General features: G+C 55.2%; 1 protein-coding gene across 1 annotated transcript; it reads right to left on the bottom strand.

Annotated features, from left to right (window-relative positions):
- Window positions 1–43: 43 nt before the first annotated feature.
- LOC107200506 (1-phosphatidylinositol 4,5-bisphosphate phosphodiesterase gamma-1-like) lies at window positions 44–19,009 on the bottom strand. Its single transcript, XM_015619124.1, has 32 exons — window positions 18,188–19,009; window positions 12,303–12,452; window positions 12,099–12,192; window positions 11,949–11,996; window positions 11,137–11,221; window positions 10,935–11,015; window positions 10,810–10,844; window positions 10,256–10,328; window positions 10,060–10,161; window positions 9,862–9,980; window positions 9,700–9,785; window positions 9,400–9,520; window positions 9,141–9,309; window positions 8,840–8,959; window positions 8,555–8,662; window positions 8,269–8,456; window positions 7,879–8,079; window positions 7,641–7,760; window positions 7,194–7,377; window positions 6,853–6,930; window positions 5,559–5,662; window positions 5,258–5,354; window positions 4,265–4,331; window positions 3,816–3,979; window positions 3,604–3,700; window positions 3,275–3,499; window positions 2,570–2,718; window positions 2,253–2,367; window positions 1,974–2,135; window positions 1,391–1,479; window positions 1,108–1,292; window positions 44–1,032 (listed from the first exon to the last, which is right to left on the bottom strand). The coding sequence occupies exons 1-32, from the start codon at window positions 18,405–18,407 to the stop codon at window positions 981–983; spliced, it is 3,888 nt and encodes a 1,295-aa protein (XP_015474610.1). The 5' UTR covers window positions 18,408–19,009; the 3' UTR covers window positions 44–980.
- Window positions 19,010–19,015: the final 6 nt, after the last annotated feature.

Genomic DNA, 19,015 nt, shown 5'->3' with positions numbered 1-19,015 from the left:
AGCAGAGCTGGGAGGGGACACTAGGCCACAGCAGCAGGGTATAAATATTGGCTAAATAGATTTATTTTCATACAAAGAATACACAGGTCCCCCCTGCCGGGACACCCCAACTTCAGGGGACACCCCAAGATGTCCCCAGCCACCGCCAGGCTGGCCACTACCTCAGTTGGCTTTACTGGCAGGATCTGTCCCCATTCCCAGAGTTAGGTGACAACTCTGGCTCATCTCACGGACATCCCTGTCCTCTCTGGGGCCATCGTGATGCCTGTATTTACCAGATACCTACTCGGGGCACCCTGTCACAGGCCACTTTGCCTTGTGTGACAACCCCAGACTTGGTCCCCTCCACCCTTGGTCCCATGCTGAGATATGTCTGGACATTTTGGGGTCCCCTTTGTGCCCTAATACTGTGGCTGGTACAGACATCCCCTCCCCCTGCGCTGTATGTACACGCTGGATAAAAGAAGAAAATACAGATATTTATAGCGGGGGAGCAAAATACCCCCCTAACCCCCCCAAAAGTGTCCCCTGTGTCCCCATCCTGGTGCCTCACTGCCAGCCAGTCCTGACACCTGTACCCAGGATGAAGGTGGCTGGTCCTGCCCCATCCTGGGCCGACTGGGCTTCTGTGCCTCAGTTTCCCCATTGGTCACAGGGCTGCCATGTGATGGTGGGACATTGAGAATGTTTGGTGAGGAAGAGCCACTGTGGCCACCTTGTGGGGACAAGGACTTGGCCACGAGCCCCAGGGAACACGGGATGAAGCTGGAGGCACCTGGGATTGAAGTCAGAGAGTCCCACCTCCTGCCTCACCCCCATAACAGGCACAGCTACCCAAGGTCCTCTTTCATCTCCGAATTTGTCACGCTGCTGTCACCCAGCCCTGGGCATGGTGGGAGGTCTGGATGTGGCCACCCCACCTCCCTTTGTGGCAGAAGAGGAGGTGGCTGGGGGAGCTCCTCAGCTCAAGTCCCTCCAGCTCAGCTGCGCTTGGTGACCATCTGCCGGTCCCTCTTCTTCTTCTCCATCAACCTGGTGGGGAGCAGCAACCTTAGGGACCCTCCCCCAAGAGGGACCTCCCAAAGCCACAGGGAAGGGACAACTCACTTGCGGTTGCGGACTTCAGTGAGCTCCATGAGGCGCTCCTGGGCTGCCCGGAGCTCATCCAGACGCTGCTGGTAGCGGGAATCGCAGCCGTTGGTGCGCTCGTAGCTGGAGACCTGGCTGGAGAGCTCGCTAGCACGGTCCCGGAGCTGCTGGATGGATGAGTAGAGGTTCTCCTCATCTTCCTCCTGCTCCAAAACACGTGTGTGAGGCTGGTGGGATGGGCAGAACACCCCAGAGTTGGTTCCCCTTGTTCCAGGTTTCCCAAGCCACCTGGGCCACCTGCCTTGGCATTGATGATTTCGATGTGGATGAGGAGGGAGGCGAGCTCCAGGTCCTCGGTGTAGCTGTTCTTCAGTGGCACCGACCGGTAGCCTGGACACAACATCACAACACAAGCTCAGCAACACAGCAGGGTCTGAGCCCTTCACCATGGCCAGGACCCCAGGGAGATGATGATGACTGCAGGGGGTTTGCACTAGAAGACCTTTAGAGGTCCTTTCCAACCCAAACCCTTCTATGACTCCATGACCTTTGATGGAGACTGAAGGGCATTTGGACTGGGTGACCTTTAAAAGCTCTTTCCTACCCAAATACTTAGTTCTATGATTCCATGACTCGGTGGAGATGATGATGACAATTACAGGAGGGTTGCACTAGAAGACCTTTAAAGGTCTCTTCCAACCCAAACCCTTTTATGACTCCATGACTAAATCATGGAGATGATGATGATGATGATGATGATGATGGAGATAACGATGATTGCACAGGGGTTGGACAAGATGACCTTTAAAGGTCCCTCCCAACCCAGACCCTTTTGTAATTCCATGACTATCATGGAGATGGTGATGATGATGGAAAGACCATACCTGTTTTGAGGCCCTTGACGGGGAAGGTGGCTTGTGCCAAGAAGTTGGGGTCACTGAACATGTCCTCCTCATACACCACGAAGCGGAGGAAGGCGAACTCGGGGTTGTTGATGTCAAAGACAAACTGCTTGAAGAGCCAGACGGGGTTGAAGCCGTTGTCGGCTGTGGGAGAGAGCACAAAACCCAGCCCCATCACCCACATGCCCTCTCAAGAGAACTACAGAGGGCAGAGTCAGGGCTGTCCCTAAGGGTGGGGACTTCACACGTGTGGTCCCTCACCTACAACATCTGTCTTGTTCTTGCTGTTGTCATACTCAGAGCCGCAAACCTCCACCTCCACGAAGGGGCACACAATGCTCCTCCCATTCTTAGGCAGGTGCCGGGCACCAAGGATCTGTGGGAGAAAGGCGATGAAGAGGAGGGTGAGGTCTGGCCACACCAGATGAAGAAGAACTCCCAAGAATAACAACCTCCATGGAGCAAATATGTAGCTGGAACAAACAAGAACCACCCCTGGCTGACCAAAAAAATAAGGAAGGAGTTCCCATCTTGATGGTGACCACCTCAAGGTGGTCTTGCTGTCCTTGCACACTTGCCTGCAGTTGGACTGTGATGGGCTCCACAATCTTCAGGCTGTTCTTGTCAAAGGGGTCGAAGGTGTCGTCCCTCATGATGTCTGGCTGCAGGACATAGCCGCTGCGGCCACCGAGCATGAAGAGTGCCTGGTTCAGCTGCATCGGTTTGTCTGTGGCCGTGAGGACACAGTAGATCTGAGCGTGAGGCTCAGGGACCTCCCCGAGGTCCTTGAGCAGAAGGTCCTACCCTGAAAACCCAACTAAGAGCCCCCAGCTGTGGTTGGAGGAGGAATGAAGCCAAATTTTGCATGAATCACACAAGGATTGCGTGGAGATATCCCCATCAGGATGAGGACGAAGACTGGAGAGCATCCAAACCAGCCATGTCCCCAGCAGGATAAGGACAAAGTTTGGAGAGATCTTTCAAACCACTTCCTGCATACCCATCAGGATGAGACAAAGGTTGGAGAGCATCCAAACCACCTCCTCTATCCCTATCAGCATGAGGACAAAGCTTGGAGAGATCATCCAAACTACCTCCTGTGACGAGGACAAGGAGAAGGTTGAAAGCGCATCCAAACCACTTGTGTCCCCAAGAGGATGGAGACAGAAGAGATCACCCAAACCACCTTCAACAAGATGACCCAGGGCAGAAGCCCTGGGAATAGGAATTTTGAGACAACCTTCAGGGATGAGCCCAGCAACAACCCCAGGAGCAGGACTTACCAGGCGTCTGGAAGTTGAGGGCCACGAGTTGGCTCCCGCAGATCCACATGGGCAGTGGGTCGTAGTTGGAGGAGTCCAGGCGCTGTCCTTTGGGATAGATGCGGCTCAGCTGGCGGCGATTGTACTGCAGGAACTTCTTGCCCTTGCTGCGGTTGGCGTATTTCTCCGCCTTGGTCTCCGGGAAGGAGGACATGTCCCGGTAACACGCCTTGTCTGTACCAATCTCTGCAAGCACAGAGTGGCCATCGGGGAAGGAATGAGACCTGGATGGTTCCTCCCACCTCTCTCTTCCCATGCTCATCCCTTTATCCCACTTCTCCAGGACTTACTGTCCTCATCGAACGGCACTGGCCGGCAATACACGACCAGCTCTGAGAGCTCCAGGGCGATCTTCTTCCTCCGCTCCATGATCTTCCCTTCTTGCATCTGCACCAGGAAAAACAGGAGCTGCAAGTCTCCCCCCAGACTCTTCCTTTGGAGATACCAGGAACAATCTCCATGAGAAAGGGACCGTCCAGCCCCATCCTCTGCATCCCCTCACCCTGGCGTCGGCATTCTGCGTGGCCTCCCGGATCTTGGCCACCCACTCGCTGAGTTCCTCCTGCGTGTCCGCGGCCACGTCCAGTGACTGGGCTGCGTGGGACATCTGCTGGGAATGGATGGTGAAGACAAATGGTTTGGAGCTCCTCCCGTCTTTGGAGATAACTATAAGGACATCAGAGGGGGGCTTTACTCGAAGACATTCCCAACGGATGGCTCTGTGGAGCAAATGAAACCTCAGCGGTCCCGCTCCCGGGCCCCCACCAGCCCCTCCTGGCACCCCACCATCCATCAGGATCTTCCTCCTGTGAGGATCCCATTTTTTTCAATGTGTGGCTTCAGCTTTTCATGCTGAAACATGCCCTTGGAATCAAGGGAAAATGTCCCCTGAATCATCTGGACATCCCAATTCCTCCAAATTCCCCCAAATCCATAAGTAGGGACACTCACCGACGTGGCAGGATGGGACATCAATGAATCCCTTCAGGAAGTTTCCCAGGGGACTGTTTTCCGATGACTGCAAGAGAGGAAGGAAGAGGGAATATGGGGGAGGCCTGTGGGTTACAGGCAGCCACCATCCAGCCCTCCGAGTTGGACAAATCTGAGGAAAAGAAGGGAAAAAACACCCAGGAGCATCACCCCGAGAGCTGGGTTGGAGCAGGACCAAGAGCACCCTCCAGCCTCTGGATATGGGTCTGGGCTGGCACTTCCCCCAGATTCTGGATAAAGGTCTGGGTTGGAGCAGGACCAAGAGGATGCACTGACTGTGGGACCAGGGGCATCACCCAGATTCTGGATAAGGGTCTGGGCTGAAGCAAGGCTGGGAGTATCCTCCAGTTTCCAGGAAAGGATCCAAGCTGGAGTGTGGCCAACATTATACCCAGCCTCTAGACAGAGATCAGGGCTGGAGAAGGACTGGGAGCATCTTCCGGCTTCTAATAAATTGTCCAAGTGAGAGTGGGGCCAAGAATATCCCTCAGCCTCCAGATTAGAATCTGGACTGGAGCAGGAGCATCCCCCAGTCTCAGGGTAAGGGTATGGGCTGGAGCAGGACCAAGAGCATTCCTCAGCCTCTGGATAAGGATCTGGGCTTGTACAAGACTTGGAATATCCTGCAGCTTCCAGAAAAGGGTCCAAGATGGAGTGGGGCTGGCAGCATCCCACAGCCTCTGGATAAAGATATGGTCTGGAACAGGACCAGGAGCATTTCCCAACTCCCAGAAACAGGTCCAAGTTGGAGTAGGGCCAGGAGCATTCCCCAGCCTCTGGATAAGGGTCTGGGCTGGAGCAGGACTATGAGCATCCTCCAGCCTCTGGATAAGGCTCTAAGCTGGAGCAGGATTGTGAGCATCTTCCAGCCTCAGGATAAGGATCTGGAGTTGGTCAAGGCTCCTGGGAGCCTCCGGTGTTGTTGCTCCTAGGGTCCCAGGAGGTGGCACTCACGGCCTCATCCTGCTCCTGCGCCTGGGTGCCGACGATCTCCTCCACGTAGTTGGCCGGGAACCAGAGCTGCTTCTTGCCCCCGTAGTCCCCCCGCCACCTGCAAGGGGTGAGAGGATCAAGGCAAGCGGACAGATTTTGGGGAGGGGGGGACAGGGGTGTCCCTGCTGCATGCGGTGCTGAGGGGTGGTTGGAGAAGGGGCGGGGGGACAGAGAAGGAGGCTGAGTTAAAACCCTCCATGGGAGTACCCAGGGTGTCCCCTCCATCTCCCGCCCATGGTGACACCCAGGTGATTGCCCTCACCAGCCGCCGTCCTGCTTGTCCACGTTGTGGATGATGGCCTGCTTGCAGAATGACAACTCATCCTCCCGTTGTGCCTTGTAGTCATACAGAGCCTTCACTGTGCACTGGGACAGAGGGACACGTGTGTCACCACTCAGCACCTGGTGCCCCGCTCAGCCCAGCCCCTCGAGCCCCATAGTGGAGTGTGGTGGCTCCTGACCCCAAATCATGGCATCACAGAATGTTAAGGTGTTGGAATAGACCTTAAAGGTCATCACATTCCAACCCATCCCACCACAGGCAGAGACATCTTCCATTAGACCAGGTAGCTCCAAGCTCCGTCCATCCTGGCCTTGGGCACTTGCAGGGATGGGACATCTACAACTTCTCTATTCCAGTGTCTCACCACTCTCACAGTAAAACAATTCCTCCTAATATGTAAACTGAATTTCCTCCATTTTGTGTCCATTACTCCTGGACCTATCTGCAGTTCCTGACAAAAAGTCCCTCTCCAGCTTCCAGATTGCTCACAGCAGTGGGATGGGTTTAGAGGGGACAGGAGGGCTGGAGGTGCCTGTGGTCCTGCAGGATCACCACATTCAGAGCAGATCATGTTCTGTTTTTGGGACCCCCAATGGTTTCTCCTGGTATACTGAAGGGTTGATCCTCTGACATTACCACATTCCCTGGGAAAAACTCCTCTGGGTTGAGTTTTCCTCAAAAAAAAAAGTGTGGTCTTACCTTGCTGCAAAGGGACAATTATGGCACCAGAAGTGCTGGACCATGGGATTGTAAGATCACAGGAAAGGAACCTTAGGGCTCCAGTCCAGCCTCTTCCAAGGTCAACTCCAAGATATGTCCAGTTGCAAAAACCCCCCAGGAATGGAGACTGTGTCAGCTCCAAGAAAAACCAAGTTCCCAAAAACCTCTGAGGATGGAGACTGCACCACCTGGGAACAGACCCTAGACCTGCTTTTTAGGAGTTCCCCAGTGCAAAGGGATTTCTTTGCTGTTGGGGCAAACTTCTGCCAGGTCCCTGCTCCAGGCTGGTGTCTCTCCAGCTCTGTCCCCCACCACACTGTGACAATACTGTCACTGGAGCTTGGACTGTCCTCAGGTGATGATGATGTGGGCTGGATCCAGCTCCAGCCTCACCTGAGGGTCAGAAAAATGCAGCACAACATCACCACTTCTCTGGTCAGCGGTGGTGGGAGGTGTGATGGATCTGGGGAAGGACCACCCAGGAACCCCAGCACTCGAACTGCCATATCCCCATCACTGACCATCTCCCCAGGACACCAGCTTGGCCCCTTACCCTGGCCATCGGCATCTTGTTGGCCTCTACGTAGAAGTGGGGGGTCCGCACCTCATACAGGGCTCCATAGTCCAGTTCCTGCAAGAAGAAATTCCTGAGGGGGTCACCTGGATGTGGGCAGGGGTTATAAGGGGATGAGAGGAGGCTGAGTGGGATCTAATATCCCCTTGTAACTTGTTGGAAAAGGGAATTATGGTGGAGTTTTAATGATCAATGATGACTGTGGAATGAGCTTGGCTGGTTCTGGTTGGGCTATAATTGAAATTCTGGAAGATGGTGGAGCTGAGGATAGGGCTTGGTTGCACAGAACCCCCACTATCCCCACTGCTGCAAGAACTCACAGTGGTGCCCATCTTCTCCAGGGTCTCCTCGTTGATGGGGTAGCGCAGCTTCATCTTGCGGTACAGCGGGTGCTTCTCGTAGTAGCTGATGAGGTCCACGAGACTCTCGAACTCAGCTGAGCTGCCCAGCATGAAGAGCCGCCCTTCCTGCTGGATTCGGCAGTGCTTGATCTTCCCCTCCGCCCTGGGGCCAGGAGAGACAGGAGTGGGATGGGTGAGGGGTTGCTGGATCCCATCTCCATGATGGAGGTGATGCTTGGGGTGCCACCAAGGTGACAACCCCCAGGACATCACCACAAAGAAGGTTTCCCCTTCATGACACCATCACGTATCCCACTGTGTCCCCCACAACAAACCCCTGCCACCCAGCTCAATGTCACAACAGACAAGTTGTCGCAGGTCCTCAGCTTGGCCAAGCCCAGCTGGCCTCATGGTGGCCACACTCACCGGAAGGAGATGGCATAGGAGTTGGGTTCGCTGCGCTTCCGCACCAGGAATGCTCCATCCCGTGGGACCCGCATCAGCATGTGCTCAGCCTGGAGACGTGTCAAGCTGGCGTGGTACCACCTGGCCAGGGAGAACATGGAGATGGGGGGCTGGCATCAGCATTTCCACACCCTGCTGGGGCTGGAGGAGGCTGGTGGACCCATGGGATCAAGCGGGTGGGGACTGGGAGGATCCTCACTCTTTGCTCTCATGGGCATTGGGCTGGGGGACGGGGTCAGTGAGGCGCATCTCGAACTCATTGCAGCGCAGTGGCACCTCCCGGTAGTGGCAGATGAGGCTGTAGAGGCTGTCAAAGACCAGGTTGTCCGTCAGGTAGAACTTGGTGGCCCCGGCCTCCTGCCGCGAGTGGATCCGGCAGTGCTGCACCCGGCTGGACCTCCTGCCATGGGAGTGGGAGAAAGCCGAGTCAATCTGGGTCCACATCTCCACCATCCCACGCTTTGGGGCCTACCAGCTGCACAAAAATGTGACATTTCCCCCAAAAAAGCCATTCCAGCCACCAAACCAGGCATTGACTGGAGGGTCACCCAGGGAGGGTGGGATCCTGCCTCCTTGCTGGAGCTCCTACCAGAAGGAGAGGGTGTAGTCGCCCACGAAGGTCTCGCTCTCGCGCACCAGGAAGGTGCCGTCCTTGCCGCCCGTCTCGGTGCAGTACTCGTGCAGCAGCTTCTCTGCAATCTGTCGCCCGTCACGGCCACCCCCGAGCTTGCCGTGGAACCACTTCTCCGTGAAGTGCAGCTCGTTGTTGTTGAACTCCTGCAAATTTATCCCAAAGTGGGCACTGCCACCCTGTCACCCTCCCCAGAGAGTTGTCACCTCGCCCTGTGGACGTGTCCTGCCCCTCACGCACGCACCTCCTTCTGCTCAACCTCCTCTTCATCCTCATTGAACTGGTAGCGTGATGTCTCCTCTGAGTAGTAAATCTTGTTGCTTGTCAGGACAAAATAATGAGGGCTCCAGGTCTGGGAAGGAGGAAGAACATCGGTGGGGTGAACAGGAGGACAACATGGAGGGATGGAGCTTTGGGATGTGGTTTTTAATCCCTCCATTCCCCCTCACAGCATTGCAGTGGTCTAGGAGAGCCCATCCCAAACCCCAACGTTTGACAGATCCCACTCAGCCCCGAAGGCCTCCCTTACGTGGTCGATGGGGTCTTCAAGGTAGAGAATTCCATTCTTGATGGAGTTGCTGATGTCGTTCTCTGAGTAGCTGGCAGTGGAGACCTCCTCGTACAGGTTCCCTTCAACCAGTTTCTTGTGCTGGGGGACAAGGGAGTGGAGCTCAGTGGTGGCCATGGTGTCCCCATGACACCAAGCTCCCAACCCTCAGGGTCACCCTCCCACAGGTGCCACCACCCTTTGATCATCTCTTGCTGCAGAACCTAAGACAACTGGTGTCCCTCCCGAAAAGAGGGGTTCTGGGGTTTTGCCTGCTCCACACCTTGATTAGGATTTTCTTCTTGAGCTGGGTGGGCGAGGGCAACTCATCAGCATTGATGTCCACTGGCTTGGTGAGGAGCATGTCCCCAAAAACCTTCTTGAAGTGGGAGGCCATGTTCCTCTGCTGGACAATGCTGCAGTGGTCTTCGATGGAGAGGATGATGGGGAACCTGGAGCAAGGAGGCAGGATTGGTGGCCTCAGATGAAGGCAAGGGAAAGATTGCCAGAACTCAGAGATCATTGGGGGAGCTGGGACTTACTCAGAGGTGACAAAGGCATGCTCCTTGATGGTGTGCAGCACATCCAGGAATTTGATCTTGGAGGTGAGCGTGTGGCCGTGGTAGATGATGGGGAGATCGTCTGGGCCATCCCAGCAATCCACTGAGATGGAAAACACCTTGGTTAATTCATGTTTGCCACCACCTATGTGCTAAGAACCATTTTTTTGAGCACCCCAATGACGGGGAAAGACCCTGTGACATGGGATTGGGGCAGGGAATGGTCTGTTTGAAGGGACACGAGAGGTTCCAGCATCCCTGTGAAGGGCTGGTAGGACTCACACTCGATGCAGCGGCAGCCCATCCGCAGGCACCGGGCATACGCTTCCAGGGAGGACTCACTGGAGAACTGATCTCCTGTCAGGTACCTGCAGTGGAGAGACAAAGATGATGGGATGCTCATGGATGTCCCTGAGGAATGCCCATGTGAGGAAAATTCCTTACGTGTTGTGGGATGAGGAGATCCAGTACTGGGACAAGGGGTGGTTCATCTCCTCGGGCACCACGCGCTCGTACTTAGCATCCATCACCATGTTCTCCTTGGAGAAGAGGTATGTGAGGAACTGGGGGGGAAAAGCAGAGATGTCAGAGCCTGATGGTGCCGGGGAGATCCCTGTGGGGACACTGTGTGCAGCCACACACCTCATCCAGCTGGAAGGAGGGATCCGACGCTTCGTTGGAGCTCTCCTTGAGGTAGGAGCACATGTAGTCCCGCACCATCCCCACGTCACTGGCCCAGGATTCCTGGGATACAAACATGGCTGTTGTTAGGGGAGGAACTGGGCTGGAGCATCCCATGGGGGTTCCTCAGGCTGCAGAGTTCTCAGGGAAACCCCACCTTCTGGTCATGCAGCAGGAACTTCTGGAAGTCGTAGAGGGACACCTGGCACAGCTCAGGACGGTCCACGTTCCTGGGACAAGAAGCAGCCACCAGTGAGGAGCAGGAGAAGGAATTGGGAGAGTTCCCATGGCAGAGCTGAGGCCATCAGTGCCCATCTGCAGCTCAGCCTCCCCATGACCCCTACTCCCACCAGTCCCTCTACCCTGTGTCTGGGAGAGGCCAGCACCAGATGGAATGTGCAGTGTTGTCTGAGGATGCTGGGAGGAGGGCAGGGTGACATGTCCCTACATCCCTGGCAGCCATCCTATCTCCCATCCCTGCTCACCCCTCCTCCCATCCCTGCTCCTATTCTTGCTTTCATCCCAGCTCCCATTATTGCTCCCATCCCTTCTGCACCCATATTCCTCTCCCTTCTCCCACCCCTGCTCCCATCCTCTCTCCTATCCCTTCCCCCATTCCCATTCCCTGCTCTACCCCACAGCCTGGCTGTATTTCCCACTCTATGGATCCAACTCTTAGCACATTGATTGGGATGGGAGCTGGAAACTCACCGCAAGGGGAAGGAGAGCTCCAGCTGCTCAATGACCTGGAAGGCAGAGAAGGGGTCCAGGCTTAGCTGAGGGGGACACATCCCACCAGGATGGGGACATTTGGGAGGCCAAACCATGGATCTTACCGATTTCTGAGCGTCAAACATCAGGTTTTTGTAGAACTGGATGAAGTGGGAGAAAGTCATCTCATTCCTGGCTTCCACTTCCTGTGGGAGATGGGGCTGGATGAGAGTGGGGCCACCCGATTGGAACCAGGGACACCACGGTGGCCCCAGCCCATGTAGGGCAGGCTGAAGAGCATAGCTGGGGTGTCCATAGGGTCCTTACCACGAGTTTATCCCGCAGGAATCTCATGTTGGGAACGCGGTAGTTGACCTGGGGCAGCATTGCCTTCAGGTCCTTCACCGTGATGCTGCCAAAGGGAAAACTGGAGTCAGGGTACTGCCAGATCCCTGGATGAGTCTCAGCTCCCAACACCAAGGGTCCCACCTCAAATTCTGATGCCTGGCATGGGGATCCCACCCTCCTGGCCTGTGGATCCCTGAAGTGGCACAGAACTCAGGGAAATTGTGGATGTCTCATCCCGGGAGGTGTCCAAGGCCAGGCTGGATGGGGCTTGGAGCAACCTGGTCTAGTGGAACGTGGAACTAGATGATTTTTAATGTCCTTTCCAACCCTAATGATTCCATGATTCCATGTTTCTGAGATTAATTATGTGGTGCCTGGCATGAGTGTGAGCAGAGGGACAAGGAGAGGAAGTGCATCCAAGAACTAACTAGGCACTCATAAGACATCTTTCTACTTGGAGCTGATGCCCATTCCCATAATAATTTAAGTCCAAATTCCCTTGGTTTTGGGTTTTTCCTGTCTTGGGAAGATAATTATGGGCTACATTAATGACCTGGCCCTTCTGGCACTGCTGGGGGTCCAAAATGTGGCACTGGGGATGGGTCCCAGTGGTCCTCACAGTCACAAGGATGTGACCTGTACCCAAATCTCTGATTTTCGGTGCCTTCAAACATCCCAAAAACCCTGGTGCTACCTTGTACCGCAAACCTGCCCAACTCAATCTCCATATTTGGGATGCAACAGGGGGAATATGATCCTGTCCAGCTGAACCCACTGTGCTGGTGGCTCACCTGCCTTCCCTTGCCCGGTCCATCCCATCAAACTGCTTCCGTAGCCACCTGGAAAGGAAAGGATGTATGGTGCTCAATCCCAAAGATGACCAAGTCAGGGAAGGTTTTCTTTCCCAAAACAGGAAATGGGATCTACTGGTCCTTCCTCACCTCTCGATCTGCAGTGGGGTCTGGGCTCTCTGGGTGTCAGCCACCAGCCAGTTGAGCCCTGTTATCCATAGGTTGATGTCCTCCTCGCAGAAAGCTGGTGAAGGAAGAGGAGGAGGAGGGTGATGAGGTTGGGATGGGGATGAGGGGTTGTTGGGAAGAGGACCCCAAAGATAGACACAGGGAATGGGGAGGGACCCAACGCACCGGCCACGCTGAGCGTCCGCAGCCTGAAGTCCATCCCGTAGAGGATGATGAAGCACATGGTGAAGTCCAGCTTGCGAGCGTCCTCGGGGTAGCGCTCGAAATCCCGGGAATTCTTCCCCAGGCGGATCTCCTTGATCTCCCGAATGTCGACTGCAGGGAGAGAGGAACATGAAACTGTCCTTGGCCACCACAGCCTCATGTGAGTGGCTCAGGGAAGTGGGAATTCCAGGAGAACATGAGTCCTCTGGAGAACCATGTTCCCAGGATGGGATACCCTCAGGAGTGTTTGATGGAATTATGGGTGCTTGTGGCCACATGTCTTTGAGGGAGACACATCTCCACTGTCCTCCAGTGATGTGTGATGGCACCATAGGGATGGCATATCCTTCAGGGAACTGTGTTCCCAGGATGGGATGTCCCTCTGGCACTGCCCATTGGAGTGGGATGGCACCAGGATGCCACGGCCTTGTGTCTTCCGGGGATCTGTGTCCCAGGATATCCCCAGGATGGGGTGTCCTACGATGATGTCCCCAGGATGGGGTGTCCCTGCAATGCTGCTGCAGCTGAGTGACACCACCATGGATGCCATGGCCACATGTCCTCCAGGGAATCATGTCCCCAGGATGGGGTGTCTCCATGGCACTGCTCATTGGAGTGGGATGGCACCAGGGTGTCTTGGCCATGTGTCCTCCAGGGATCCGTGTCCCAGGATGTCCCCAGGATGGGGTGTCCCTCCAGTGCTGCTGCAGCTGAGCGACACCACCATGGATGCCATGGCCATGTGTCCTCCACAGATCTGTGTCCCAGGATGTCCCCAGAATGGGATGTCCCTCCAGTGCTGCTGCAGCTGAGTGATACCACCATGGATGCCACAACCATGTGTCCTCCAGGGATCCGTGTCCCAGGATGTCCCCAGGATGGGGTGTCCCTACAATGCTGCTGCAGCTGACACCACCATGGCTGTCATGGCCACATGTCCTCCAGGGACCCTTGTCCCAGGATGGGATGTCCCTGCAGTGCTGTGACAGCTGTGTGAGAGGACCAGGATGACAGCCATGTGTTCTGCAGGGATTTGTGTCCCAGGATATCCCCAGGATGAGGTCCCTGCAGTGCTCCTGCAGCTGAGTGACAGCACCACGGATGCCACGGAAAAGTGTCACCCAGGGATCTGTGTCCCAAGGACAGGGTGTCCCTGCAGCCCTGCCTCTGTGTGCCTGATGGCCCCCATCCCTGTGTGTCCTCCAGGAACTCGTGTTCCCAGGACGTGGCATCCCGACAGCACTGCCCACTCTATTCCCAGATTTGTGGCTGCCACACATCCTCCAGGCTCATCCCACCCCATCCCAACCAGCAAATCTCCAGCCACCTTGTTCTCCCCAAGCCAGACCCTGCACTGGGATAGGCTGAGCTTGTGTTTTCCTTGGAGAACTCTTCCCAAAAGTGGCAATTTGGAGCCCCGGCAGCCAGGACCGCAGGGCGTTTCTTTCCTGCTGCTCTGCTCCCTCATTATCCCGCTAAATAAAGCTCCAACAGCGGCGGCAGGGCCGGGTTTCCGGACCACGCTCTTCCTCACTGCTATTCCACCAAGGGAGATTTCCAGTTTTCCCAGTGGACACATCCCACTGGGAGCAAGAATAACATAATATTAGGAACAACACACAAAAGTGTTCTTGATCCCACAACCATCACCCCCCAGGCAGGTTTGTCCTCTGGGAATGATACCGGAAAGGGCTTTGTGTGACCCAGGGCGGCCGGACCACCTCACCAGGGGTATTGTCCTGACGAGGAAATGGGTCATTTCCCGGAGAATTTCCAGCCCGGCCGCGTTTCCGATGTGGTGGTGGGGAAGGCTGCAGACGTGCCTTGGTGGAAACCCTCAGCCGAATCCAAAGAGGGGATCCAAAGAGGAAAGAAAAGCTGAATGCAGGGAGGAATAAGGGATGGGGGAGGAATTGGGCTGATTAAGCAAGAAAAGAGGGGAAGAATAGTTTTTCTTGGCGGAAAAGCTCCAGAAAACAGTGGAGGCTTTATCCAGCCTTCTTTTGCTGGATGACCGCAAGCCAAATTTCATGGATCAGGGTGGGATTTTAGCACAAGTGCACCACACAGGAGCTCTGCACCCTGGCAGGAGCTTTGTTTTGGGACAAGATCTCAAGGAATGAAACTCTGTTGTCTCTGCATGGCTCCTGTAACTCGGAGTAAAACCTCTTCCATAAGAGCAGGCAGATTTTGGGGCTAAGAATGAGTTTATAGATTAAAAAGCAGCCACTTGACCCCAAACCTGCCCATCCACAGGGTGCCAGGGAGTGGTGGGAAGTCAGTGGCTACCAGATCTTTGCTAGCAAGTTGCAATGCTGCTATGCTTGGATTTAACTCCTCCAGGATCTGGCCTTGCACCCAAACTCTGGGTGTTGTTCATAATCCCAGAATGGTTTGCGTTGGAAGGGTTCTTAAAGACCATCTCATTCCAACCTCTGTCATGGGTAGGGACATGTTCCACTATCTCAGGTTGCTCCAAGCCCGATTCAACCTGGCTTTGGACACTTCCAGGGATCCAGGGGCAGCCACAGCTACTCTGGGAATTCCATTGCAGTACCTCAATATCCCATCTATCCCTGCCCTCTGGCAGTGGGAAGCCATTCCCTGTGTCCTGTCCCTCCATCCCCTGTCCAAAGTCCCTCTCCAGTTCTCCTGGAGCCCCTTCAGGCACTGGAAGGGGCTCTGAGATCTCCCTGGATCCTTCTTTCCTCCAGGCTGGACATTCCCAGCTCTCCCAGCCTGGCTGCAGAGCAGAGGGGCTCCAGCCCTTGGAGCATCTCCATGGCCTCCTCTGGACTCACTCCAACAGCTCTACATCCTTCTGCTGCTGGACCCCAGAGCTCTGCAGGTCGGATTTCACCTGAGTGAGGTAGAGGGGCAGAATTCCCATTTTCCTGCTGCCCACGCTGTGGGATAAACCCAGGACACAGAGAATTTCTGGGCTGCCAACAGCAGTTTTTCATCCACCACCAACACCCCCAAATCCTTCTTCCCAGGGCAAATAGCCCATTCCCATGAAAAACCAGGGGAAGAGGGAGCGGCGCGGGGCTGCACAATACACCCGAGCAGCAGCTTCCTGGAAACCACATCTGCAGCGGATTTGCCTCGATCCTGTCAGAACTCTGTCTCCAAACTCCTCCCCGCATTGTCTCCATTGTCCCGGGCGATTAAAACACTCTGGAAGTCGGTTCCAGCTGCGAAAATCCCTTTTCTTTTCTAATGCAAAGCGAGCAGCGTGGTGCAAAAAAAAAGATTTGGAATGGCGGGGAGATGATGGAGGAGCAGGTTCTGCCCAGTGGGATTTTATGGATACTGAGAGCCTGGGAGATTTTTTTTCAGGCATCAGGAGGGACGCAAAAGGGTTGGAGAGAATGGTTGTGCCGGGAATTCCTGCTGGCCTGGGCACCTCGGTCATCCCTTCTTGCAGGATGTGGCAACTCAGACCCTCCTGGAAGGGGAAATTGGGAGACCATATCCTGCCGAGATCCTGTGGTGGGGTTTAAAACCTAGAACAAAATATTTCCTCCTTGTCCAACAGTGAAAAATCCCAACTGGATTTTCATGCTCCCCAAAAGGTCCTAATTCTAATTATTTCCTATTAACACGGCTGGAGGTGTCATCAAACCACCTCTCCAAAATCCTCTTGGATTTTTCATGCTGCCTTCACCCTCCTTTCCTTTAGTTTCTTGTAAAGATCCTTTTTTTGGGGCTGTTTTCCACCAGATTCCTTGTGCTGGGAACTGGGGTCTGCTGAGGGCGACGAGCTGGAAACCCTCCAGGAGGAGGTTAATTTTGGAAGCCGTGCTCCAGGCAATCCCAGGCATGGACACACGGACACGTGTCCAGAGGCTGCTTAACAAAGCGTGTAATTATCCTGGGGGTCCAGGGGAGAGCCAGGATCTGTGTCCTGGCCCTGACAGTTCCTAACAGAGACATCACCCCTTCCCACTAATCCCTCTCCAAGCGGGATGCTGGCTTGAAGGGGAGGATTTAGAATGGTCTGGGCAGGCATGAGGTCTGGGAGATCATGATACTTCCATAAAATCACAGAGAGTGGGAAGAGAAGGATGGACCAGAGGGTGAGGATGCTGCAGCCCAGCACCAGGATGAGGATTTCTCCCACCCCAGACTAGGAAAAGTGAATGGTGGGACAGGATGGCAGGATTGCACATTTCCACAAGGATTTTCCTCCTCTTTCATCCTTCTGGATGACCTTGGAGGATGCCTACTCATTCCCATGGGGGGAATTGGCTGTTGTATGGGAAAAGACAGATCCTAAGGCTCCAGAGGGGAAACTGAGGCACAGCATCATGGGCAACCTGAGATCCTGACCTGGCAGTGCATGGTGCTTCTGGAAAAAAACAAGGAGCTGGAAATGCATTATTTCCGTGATGGGATAACAAGCTCTTCTCCATGAGGACCTAAAATACCTCTCCAAAACTGGGTGCCCTTCCTCCCATCACCTCCTGCTCCCACAAATCTGCTCTGGTATCCAGAAGGTCTGGACAAGCACGGATCCTGTTCGTGCCTGCGCTCAGCTCCAAGTGCCACCCTCCTTTCCCTGGCTCAAAGCTGGAATTCCGCCTTGGGATCAGCCCCTCCAAGCAGGGGCTGAAGCTTCCTGGGGATTTTGCCCAGAATCAGCAGTGGGTGGTGATTTATGGGGGGGGTCATTGGTGACTTTGGAGGAGCTTCTCCAGGAAAAAGGCACCTCCCACACCTCCAGGGTGGGTTTTGCCATAACCCAGGTGAGATGATATCCCAAAATTGAGTTCCTTCCCTGCACAGGGATGTGGGATGAGGTGATGGTGTAGCTCCATGGCACCCCACCCAGGTTCCATCCATTGGATTTTTTTAGCTCAATTAAAGCTTTGAGGTAACAAGCACCAAGACATGGAGCCCAAACAATTCCCAGTGTTGGGATAATGTCCCAAAAACCTCCAAACCACCGGTGAATCCACATGGAAGGGTGATTTTTATGGATGCTCTGGTGGGGTTTTGGGGTTAAAAGCACCATGAACAGGAACAGTGATAATCATTTCTTTCCCTCCTTGCCAGGGAGGACATAAACCCCGGGGATGAAATGGAAGCAGTTTGATCCCACAGAACAACTTCCAAGGTGGGATGGAGGAGGTGAGGGTTGCTCAGCCCAGCACCTCCTGCTTTTATGGGAATCACCCCATGGCCAGGCACCCTGGATAGGTGTCCTGGTAGGACATTCCATAGGGATGAACATCCCATTGTGGGAGGACATCCCCCTGTGGCCAGGAATTCCACAGCCAGTCACCCCACCACGGTGGAACACTCCACCACATCCAGGAACCCCACAAGCAGTCACCCCACCACTGTAGGACACCCCACCAAGCCCAAGCACCCTATAAGCAGTTACCCCACTATGGAAGGACATCCCACCACAGCCAGAAACCCCACAGTCAGACACCCCACCACAGTGGAACATCCCGACATGGCCACAAACCCCACAAGCAGTCTCCCCATGGTAGGACATCCCAACACAATCAGGAATCATACAATTCCCCACCCAACAGACCCAGACACCCCACAAACAATTACCTCACAACCATAGGATATCCCACAAAACCCAGGCACCCCAATATATCCAGACACCCCAACACATCCAGGCACCCCACAATAAGTTCCCCCACTACAGTAGGACATCCCAACACATCCAAGCACCCCACAACCACTTACCCCACTGTGGCAGGACACCCCAACACGCTCGGAACACCCCCAGACAGTCACCCCAATACAGCTCAGCATCCCACCAGCACATCCCCAGCCCCCCAACACCGCTGCCACCCAATCCTCCTTGTCCCCCCGATACTCACTGTCCCCCTCCACCTTCTCGGGCGTCCGGCTCCAGATGATCTGGCGCGTCTCCAGCTTCACCTGGAAGGTCCTTCTCTCCGGCCTCTGCGACTTCTTCTGGTAGAACAAGGTGAGGACGGTGCCCATCTCCAGGCAGCGCAGGATCCTGCCCATGTCCCCCGGCTCCATCCTGGCGTCCTCCAAGAAGCCATTGACGCTGTTGAGCCTGGCCATGGACATCTTCACTGTTCGGCCATCGCCCGGCGGAGCCGCACAGCCGGGATTGTCTCATGCAGGAGAGGACGGAACCAAAGGGCCGAAAGCTTCCCCGGGGATTTTCTGGGATCGCCCCGGGCGTGGGTTTCCTCTACGGACGAGCGGAGCACGGCCAGGACACGCAGCCGGGATTGGCGACAGCGGGGAGGAAAAGGCCGGGCTGGAGGTACCGTGACCTTCGTGTCACCAAGGCTGGATCCGGCCCTGGCGTTGGCATCCAGCGGCGGTGGGAAAAGATGGACAAACGCCGGCCTTGCTTGCGGTGGAGTTTTTGGACGTGGGGAGGGAAAATCCAGCCCCTCCCCCACCCTCCCCAAAAAGAACACCCCCCCCTCACCTGCCAAAAAAAAAACCAAAAAAACCAACCAACAAAAATACAACCCAACCAAGTCACCCCAAAAGTGATGGAGGCAGCGTTGAGGTGGCAAAAATCCTCCCTCCTCCCCCCCGGCCTCCGGGCCGAGCGGGGCCGGGGTTGGGAATGGGGTGCGGCGAAGGGGTGTCGAGAGGTGTTTGGGAAGCCTTGGGGAGCAGCGGGATGGCGGTGGGAAGGGATGCGGGATGCGGGGATG

Source organism: Parus major, chromosome 2, assembly GCF_001522545.3.
Source record: "Parus major isolate Abel chromosome 2, Parus_major1.1, whole genome shotgun sequence".
Lineage (NCBI taxonomy): Eukaryota > Metazoa > Chordata > Aves > Passeriformes > Paridae > Parus > Parus major.
The sequence above is the reverse complement of the archived record's forward strand: the minus strand, read 5'-3'. Positions and strand labels throughout refer to the sequence as shown.